The 9821-nt window shown below is 39.2% G+C and overlaps 1 protein-coding gene across 1 annotated transcript; it reads left to right on the top strand.

The window, feature by feature from the left end:
- On the top strand, positions 1–5028 carry LOC115727007 (AT-hook motif nuclear-localized protein 20-like). The gene is made up of 2 exons (XM_048277633.1): positions 1–76; positions 3639–5028. The coding sequence occupies exons 1-2, from the start codon at positions 1–3 to the stop codon at positions 4610–4612; spliced, it is 1050 nt and encodes a 349-aa protein (XP_048133590.1). The 3' UTR covers positions 4613–5028.
- Positions 5029–9821: the final 4793 nt, after the last annotated feature.

Consider the following 9821-nt stretch of genomic DNA (forward strand, 5'->3'; position numbering starts at 1 on the left):
ATGGACTTGTTTCTCGAAACTTCAATGTACTTTTCTGAAGATGGTCTCAAGGGGCCTTCATCTGCAGCCTTGGATAGTACTCTATGCCATGAGAGGGCCGAGCTGGGAAGATTTGAAGTTTATAGATTTGCTGAAGTGACGAATTAATGCACCGAGTGCATGAATTGTTTCAATTCAAGCTTCAATTCGGCCTTGGTGTGGGACTAGATGTTTTAATGAATTCCCCGGATACCACTTGAACCTCCATTGAGAATGTACTTCACCAAATAATGGACTGGTCCGATACCCCCTGAAATCGGGAGCGGACGGCTTGGAAATCGGTTTCAATTTTAAGGATCGAGAATTGGACCATCGGTCCGGTCCGGCCCGAGCGGGTCCCGATTCGGTTTGTCCAACTTGCTCACCCCTACTCACTAACAACACTCTTTCTACTTGCCCCCTTTCTTCAACTTGTCAACTTTTTTTTTTAATTATAAATTTTTTCTACGTAATATCCGTGCACAGTTACTCGTGAACTTCGATTATCGACATCTGTATTACAGTCGAAGTTTTGAATTTTTAGCAATTTCACTGTAATTTTAAGGGGAAAACTTTGGTGAAACGGTAAGGTTAATCCATGTGATCCAGAGGTGACGGGTTCGAGTCACGGACAATGGTGGGAGGCTGCACACACCTAACCCCTCTTCCAACCCCTATAATGTTCTCGCACAGGACCCCTTCCATTTTCTTTTCCCTGTCTTATCTGGAAAACACTTTGGGAAGATCTCCAGTGTTTCTGGGGTCTCTTGCTTCTTGATTGAACTGAACTCAATCTGCTTTGTCGCAGCAAGCGAAAGCCACCGAGTCTCTTCTGATTCGGTATTTGCCCAAGAGAAATACCAACCCAACTAAGGTTTCATCCTCTTAAATCACCGAAACACCTAAAAAATGAAGTCACTATTAGGATTTCAATAACAATGAAGTAAAACATAAAACAAGAAAAAGAAATCTTTATTTTATGACTCACGTGCCTTCCTGTCAATAGGGAGTATGAACCACACCCTAACAGTCAAGGAAGAAGAGTTTACTTCCCATTTTAGAACGTTAGGTGTTGAGGCAAGTGAAAGCCACAGACTCTCTTCTAATTCGGTATTTGCCCAAGAGAAACACCAATCCAACTAAGGTTTCATCCTCTTAAATCACCGAAACACCTAAAAAATGAAGTCAATATTAGGATTTCAATAACAATGAAGTAAAACATAAAACGAGAAAAAGAAATCTTTATTTTATGACTCACGGGTTTTCCTGTTAATAAGAAGTATGAACCACACCTTAACAGTCAAGGAAGAAGAGTTTACTTCCCATTTTAGAACGTTAGGTGTTGAGGTGGATCATCGTTCCAGGTTTCCTTTCGGGCATGACTCGGCTGCTCATCTTTGAAAGTGATGGGTTGGGGGGGGGCTTCTGCTTGAGTTGACAACAGGTTTGAAATTTTTTACGTAATTCACCAGTCTCGTTTTGTCTTCTAACAGTGCAGATTTGTTTCCACTCTGCACCCAAAATGATTAAGTGGAGATACTTGACTTTGAGAGACCCCATGGCGGCATTATTTTCTTCAAATGCTTGATGTTCCCCCCAAAATGGGGTGGATGCGTCGATGTCTAATTGTCTACCCACTCATCAAGTTAATACCAGTACCTCTATGCGTACGCTTTTACTAATGCGTAGCCTAATTTTAGGTTATAAATCTTTTGAAATGGTATCGGAATCAAAGAGCTTTTAAATTCGATTCCCCGCATTCTCCTTTTTCATATTGCTTCATATATAAGTTTTGCAGGGAGAATTTATCCAAAGAGTCCTAAACCTATTGAATTTGGTCTAATTCAGTCATACACCTTTCAATTTTGTTAATCAAATCATCAATATTTTAATACTTTGTCAATTGAGTCTATCCGCTCAATTTTAGCCGAAACTCGCTGATGTGGACACTGGACGACCCACGTGATATTGGCCGACGTCAATGTGGACAATTTCTATAATTTCTTTGAAACTTCCGGAGTTTTTTCTTTCCCCTCTTTTTGAGGTGGACAGTTTTACTAATTAAATAATAAGACCTAGAGCTGTTCATGCCGTCCTATTAATATTTCGGAATAAATCGCATGCATTCAACTTCAAGATACAATACTGAAAATTCAACGCGGACACTGAGGGAACGTCAAGGAATACGCGTTCATTTATCTTTCCTTTGTCCAGTTCCAAAGTAAAATCGATTACAACAGGTAAGGAATGGAAAGAATTACACGCTTATACAAGATGAACAAAAGTACTCTTCAACATTTTTGAAAAGTACGGGTGACGGAGGAAAAGAAGTCGCGCCCATGCTTGTGTTGCTAGTTCTCTAATTTCGATGCTCGACAGGGGTAAAAGATTTTTCGTGGTAGGCCTTGCGTAGTTCATCCACTTCCAAAGCTGTCTGCCAACAAAACGCCCTAGGCTGTCTGTCACCAAGGTCACGTCTTTGTTGTCCGAAAGACAATACCAAGACACAAGCCAACAGATAGAAAAATAAATAAATAAAAAGTTCAGTTACAGTTCCAGTCAAAGTACAGGTAGAGTCGGTCCATTTAGGGAAAGACCTTCGAACATGCCAAAAATGGGGGCCAAAAATACTATCTCAGATTGCAAAGGGAGGGCATGCCGAGAATATGAGCAACTATTTTTTTCTTTCGTTTTTTTTTAAAAGGAAGATGCTAGCATGATATTTGACAAGATCGTCATTATTTCTAATCTTAAGATTTTTTGATTAATGAGTATTTTATGTATAATACGGGATGATGGTATGTGAATCTACTGGTCGAAATAATTGACAAGATCGTCAAAGAAGCGTTTTCCTTTCAAAAATTGGTAAGGATATTCGTCTTTACTGGCTCAAGACTCGTGTTTGAATGGCCACACTCGACGTTCTTTAAAATCGGGCTCCGGCCTAGACATTCTCGTGATTTACGCGGTTTGTAACCGAGTGATAGCCAAATGAATCGGTCAAGTTCTTCGAGAGTCTCGTGTAACTCGTATATTCAATTAAAGAAAGACGAATTTGAATTAGCAACAGCACTAGTATTGGCAATGCTCTCTCTCTCTCTCAAAAGTGGGGCTCAAGAAAAGGACTTGCTTCCCACCTGCCCAAGCACGCAACCCTACAGGAAACCCTAATTTCCAAGAACCCTCCAAAAGAAGAGACGAATACATAGGGAGGATGAATTGAACATCAGAGAGAGAGAGAGAGAGTATTACAAATACAAGACATGAGAAGATGATTAAATTTTGAAAATAACAGGACATATTGTTCACTATCCTCTTGAGTCATTCCTCTCTAATCACTCACTGTTTAATTTCCAGTTGCTTTTCTTGTTCTTTTCCTTCTCTTTAATATATATTACACAAGGGTTTTGTATATGGTCCCTTGTTTTTTTTTTCTCTTTCTAATACCCACTGAGATCATCACTTTGATAATCTCCAATAGATGTTCTAATTTGCTTCTTTATCCTCTCTTTAACTGGATTCCATTATGCTACTTCTTGAATCTAATTCTCTCACCATACAAACTTCTATTCTCTCTTTCTTTACTTCACCCAGAATAGATCATGAGCAGCTGATCTAAGATTCCGGGAACAAGAGAGGAAAGCAAACAAAGAGGAGGGTTTTGAGTTTGACTCTCTTGAAAGAGGCTAATCCAATTTTAACTTGGTTTAAAGGAAGATTTGCAAGCCTGGCTACTCCTTGGTGGACAGGGCATATAGGGTTACCGGCCCTCGAAGTGGCCAGTAATTCGCCGGTGTTGAGCAAGCGCGATCTTGAGCTCTCCGGTTGCGAGACCAGCGACAAAAGCGCGAGCCGAGGGGACGATGATGACGACGGCGATGAGCCTAAGGAAGGAGCAGTGGAGGTCGGCACCCGCAGGCCAAGGGGGCGGCCGCCGGGATCCAAGAACAAGCCGAAGCTGCCGATCTTCGTGACTCGCGACAGCCCTAATTCGATGAAGAGCCACGTGATGGAGGTGGCCAGCGGCGCGGACGTTGCGGAGTGCCTTGCCCACTTTGCACGCCGCCGCCAGAGAGGGGTCTGTGTGCTCAGTGGGAGCGGAATAGTTGCAAATGTAACCTTGAGGCAACCGGCAGCTCCTGGCGCTGTGGTGGCCCTACACGGGAGATTCGAGATCCTATCGCTGACGGGCACATTTCTGCCCGGTCCTTCGCCGCCAGGCTCCACCGGGTTAACTGTGTACTTGGCAGGAGGTCAGGGTCAGGTGGTTGGCGGCAGCGTAGTTGGGCCGGTTATCGCAGCTGGCCCCGTGATGGTGATCGGTGCAACTTTCGCAAACGCCACCTACGAGAGATTGCCTCTCGATGAAGAAGAAGATGGCAACGCCACTAATGGTGGTGGGCAAGGCCAGCTTTCTGGATCAGGAGGCTCACCACCTACGGCCGTAGGAGGCGGAAACGACCAGTCTCAACAGGGGCTAGCGCCCGATCCCTCGACTCTGCTGTTATATAATTTGCCTCCGAATTTCCATGTTAATGGTACTCACCCCAATCAAGATGCTCATGCTTGGGCTCATGTTCGTCCTCCATTCTAGATAAACTCCACCACATTCAATGGCTGTAGTAGATGTGAAATGGGTTTTAGTTATGGTCTCATCTGATGGGAGAGTTGTGAAGAGAAGGGAGAGAGAGGACACTCATCGCTGTGTATATGATACTTTCTCTCTCTGTTTTGGCTTCTTTGTGCTGCAATAAAGGTAGGATTAGTGTCCTCCATATTCTGATTTCACATCAACCCTTTTTTGCTCTGGCCATGTGTTCTTCAGCAATCTTTTCCTTAGGTCTAGTTGATTAACAAGTTTCGTTGATCCTCCCTTCGTTTGAGTTGATCAAACAAATTGGCGAATTAGTGAGTGAGGGTCTTCGTCTGAAGTAGAAGAAAAGGAAAATTTTGAGTGAGGCTCTGAATCTGTTCTTGTTGATTTGTTCTCTCCTTCTGTCCACTCTATGCTTTCATCTAACTCTACCCAGAAGGACCAGAGATCTTCGCAGGTCTGAAGATTTCAAGAGTGGGTAAATAAAAAATAAAAAAAAGTAGGGTTTGATGTCAGCTGGGATCGAAGCTGGGATCGGTTTAATTTTGCTGGGTTTGTAGCCACAAATTTACAATATAAAAAAATAGTCACTCGGGTCAGGAGAAGAACGATGATATTCCGGTTTGGAAACAACATGATGGAGCATTAATGCAAGCTTTCCATTATTTTCCAGACAGCAACTTATTGGTCTTGATATGATAAAAAAAAGTTTTGTCCACCACATTCTTTAATGTTATATTCTTGTCGCCAGATTGATGTTCTTGTACTTGCTTTGTTACATTGTTGGATTTCGATGATTGGGGCCGTTCGTGCCGGTGTACATTATGCTGCAACACTAGTTGCAGCTTATAAAAGTAACGGAAATTGTTCCTTTTTTTTTCATTGATTAATGGCATAGATTATTAGGGCTACTTATTATTGGTCAACAGCGTCCATATTGATGTAACATTGATTAGATTATCTATCCAATTAGGAAAATACGAGCTTTGTATATAAACTAAATGAAGTCCGCAACTTCAAAAGGATATGTAAAGCTAATGATATGTGGGCAAAATCAATTGAAACCATGGATCTAGCTCGCCGGACCTCGAACAGTAAGCAAATGTAGAGAAAACTCTCAATTATTTGAATTGATGGGATTGATGTTTTGCTTTTTGCCATGTTTAATGGGCAAAGTTTTCTCATGAGCAAAGCATGCCAGTTACGCTGTACCACCCAAAAAACCTTAGCAAAATAAAGCTTGAAAATAACAGAGAAACGAAAAATATCAAAAACATATCTTTTTTTTTTTAATCTAGTGGTCACTTACATATCTCTAATTTTGAAAATATCATTCACATGCCTCTAAGCAAAGCCTCATATTGACAAGACAAAATTTTAGCTCTCCTTGCAAACAAACTCTTAGCATCTCCGATTGCATAGGGTTTGGATGGTTTGATTTTTAGTTAATTTTCGGTGTTTTGGATGGGTGTAAGAGTTAAGGGTTTGGGAGATGGACATTTTTGAAAAGAAAATAGCATTTTGGTAAATAGGTAAATCGGGATAATTGATGTAAAGTGGTCTTCAAAGGTGAAACTCATGTTGCTATTTTCCCTAGAAAAAAGTTGATTGACTGAGACGATACATTCTGATGGTCTGAATTCAGACTACAAATTCTTGAGGTAAAAAATGACTTGCCAAAATTACTAAATCAATCCTAAACCTATTGTACGGATGTGAATTCGGTTTTAAACTTTTAAACTTTGCCAATTGTCATATGCTTTATTGAAATTCCGATGTCTTCCTTTTAAACAATTTTCGCCAAAAATCCCCGACATGATGGTCTAGTCCTCGCCGGCTGTCCTATATAGCACATAACCATGTTAGCGATTTTCGGTGAAAATTAGCCGGAAAGATGATAGTGGAATTTTTCGTAAAGGTTTAGAACTCAATTCGTAAAATTAGAAAATTTAGGATGAATCAACATTCGTACAATAGACATAGAAGTGATTGGAGAATTTCTCCAAAATGAGCTCGTCGACTCTACAATCGAACCTAGATCCCTCAACAAGCTTTCAAAATTGTACTTATAAGGTCTGTTATTCTGCTTGAATTAGAAGAACGGGGCGTGCATGACAACACTTATGAAGTAGAATTTATGCTCCATAAGTGTTTTTGGAGTAAAAATCTGTTTGGTAAATAACATCCGAAGCAGAAATCCGTTTGGTTACGCAACTTCATTTTTGTACTTATGAATCAAAAGTGCTCCAAAGTGATTTCAATAAAAAAAATTACTTTTCTCTAGAAGTAAAAAAATCAACTTCTAGACAGAAATAGAAAAATTAATTTTTCTACTAAAGTTAATTTGTAGAGTAGAAGTGTTGCCATGCACGACCTTCACGAAACAATAAAGTGCTAAAGTTCTTGTCTTGTGATATACATTTACTCCAAAACCTCTCGAGTAATATCCACCTTGTCAAATCATCAAGATATGTCATGTGGCTTGATGTTACTGTAATCTTCACGTCCTTGTTTTCATTACGTGGATCTAAACTAACCCAGTAAGAATTATGTGGTCTCTTTGATCAATTCGTCGATGTCAGAAGGCTAGTCTGTTTGGAGTTTGACAATTCCACAATCAATTGGAACTTTGACAACCCATAAAAAGCTGTTTGGACACATGGAAGCAACAGTTGAGGGTTGGTTTAGAATTCTCGTTGTGGTTATGTTTAGCTTTGTCAAAAGCCTTTGACTTTACTTAAGACTTTTATCTGCCTTCCCATGTAACTATAGGGCGGTTTCTAGAAAGCTTAAAATTTGCAACATGGGGTTATGTGCTATATTCACATGACAAATAGATTCAATGACCCTATCCATTTGTCTATCGAAAAAATGAATAATTTGAAAAATATTTTCCTAAAATTGATAGATTGTATTGCTTAAAATAGTTAGTACATGGAAAATATCATTATCAACAACAATTTATATCTGAACATTTTGCTGATGGTGAAAAAAATTCTCGTTTGTTCATTTTTATGAGTGATATAAACAATCAATTTTAAGAAATTTAATTTTTTAGAATAATTTAGTTTTTTCGAAACAAAGGAAGCCCAAAAAGAGAAAAACGTGTCATATTGGGTACGAGGTTTTTGTGTTCGGCTAGTTCTCCGTACTTAGCGCTTTGAAAAGTTCAATATATACTTACTTTACCCAAAAAAAAAAAAAGAGAAAAATGTGGGAGAAAAATTGAAAAAAGACACTTAAATGATTCGTTTAACCCCATCCACATCTTTTTACTTTACATCCACTTTTTCCCTTACCCCACTATTTGACCGGTTAGACGACACAAAAGAGGCCACACTTTCCTTTTTGGAGCATTTTTGTGGCCTTCGAGGTACTAAATTGGGGAGAGTTTTATGGTTTTGGACATCTATGGTATGATTTCAGAAAACTAGAATATACGCCATTTTTATACGGGCGGTCTAATCCTCTCTTGCTTTTACAGTTTTAACTAGAAAATTATAAAAAAAAATCTTATATCTATTATAATTGTGCTAATTCGGCTCTAAACCTTTTACATTTGTGTCAATTCAATCATTCCGACCAATTTTGACTTGTTGTCGCCGACGGGATCAATTTTTAATATTTTTATCTTCTTTTTCGTTCTTTTATTTTCTTTTTCTTTCTTCTTTTTTTTCCCTACCCTTCTTCTTCCTGTAGTGGGCCGCCGAGGTCGATGGCTAGCTAGAGGAGAGGACCGGCGAGGGCAAGTGGAGTGCTTGATTGGGAGCAGCTTGTGAGGTTTGGAGGAAAGAGAGGCGGCTGCGGAGTCCATTCCATTAACTCCCACAACGTGGCAACGTCGAGGTCCTTGTTGTCCAAGGAGTAAGGAAATGACTTGCGTGGTCATTACGGAGATGCAATGGAGACGAAGATGAAGAAAAAGAAGATGGGATGATGAAGTGAGGCTAGGGTTTCCATAAGGGATTGTCGGTGTTTGGCATCGATCGCATGTGCGAGACTCGGTCTCGCCGTTGCTAGGCGATCACTTGAAGGAAGAAAAGGGAAGAGTAAAAAAGAAGAAAGAGAAAGAAAAGGAAAAAAAAATAAAAAAAATTCAAAAGAACAAAAATATTACTAAAAATTGGCCATGTCAGCGTCATTTGGTGTCCACATCGGGGCCGGCCAGTCAAAGTTAGCCGGAAGAACCGAATTGACATAAAAGCAAAAGATTTAGGACTAAATTGGCCAAAAAAAAGTTTGGGATTGAATTGACTTAATTGCAATAGTTTTAAAACTTTTTGGTAATTTTTTCAATTTTAATTGTCCACTCTCTTAAATGCCATTAAAACTTCGTTCCCCCCAAAAAAAAAAAAAAAAAACCTATTAAAATGAATCAAGCGTGAATAATGCCGCTTGCAGAAGCTTTTCGTTTGTAAGGAAAATTAGAACATACACCACAACCAGTACAAACAAAGTTTTACACAAGCGGTCTAAATTATTTCTTACTTTGAAGATTTTAACTGCTTTCTCTCTCAATTTTCACAAAATCAAAGATGGGTAAGACTTCTAGTGGAATTTATTCTAATATCACCAATGCATGCTATAATTACTCTATTTTCAGTCACCCCTTTTAGACCATTGCATATGTATTCCGGTGTGCACTGACATTGTCTTTTTTCCTTGTAATCTAATGTTTGTGATAGCCGTAAAAGTGCCAAAAAATTCCCCCGCAAGTATCCAACATTTCCTCATGTATATGAAATGGAAGTCCTATACCAAATAGGTGGCATCGTATGGGACATTCCTAGCATATGTAGCATTTATCTTTTCAGGCATCTTCATTTGACCTCATGAATGCAATGTATACTTATAAGTAACTAACACCATATAGTAATTCCAAAGAGATTGATTGTGTGATTAATCGCCTGATTTGAATGCCGTAGGTCCCGTGTTCGAATTATAGTGTCTCCCATTTAGAGTAATTTTAGAGAGCCAACCCGCCACTCTAGAATGGAGCTTTACTCGAGACACATGGAACACGAATTTTGTATGAATATTTTTAAGGTTTAGTCGAGGCTAAAGGTTATATATCCATATTAAAATATCGACAAAAGTAAGCACCATAAGAAAAGTTTTGTTTATACAAAACGATCAAGAGATTTGAAAAAGATAATTACCAAAAAAAGTCCTAAAAACTCATATTCCAATCTAGTCCTAAACTTTTGAA

This window comes from Rhodamnia argentea, chromosome 1, assembly GCF_020921035.1.
Source record: "Rhodamnia argentea isolate NSW1041297 chromosome 1, ASM2092103v1, whole genome shotgun sequence".
Classification (NCBI taxonomy): Eukaryota; Viridiplantae; Streptophyta; class Magnoliopsida; order Myrtales; family Myrtaceae; genus Rhodamnia; species Rhodamnia argentea.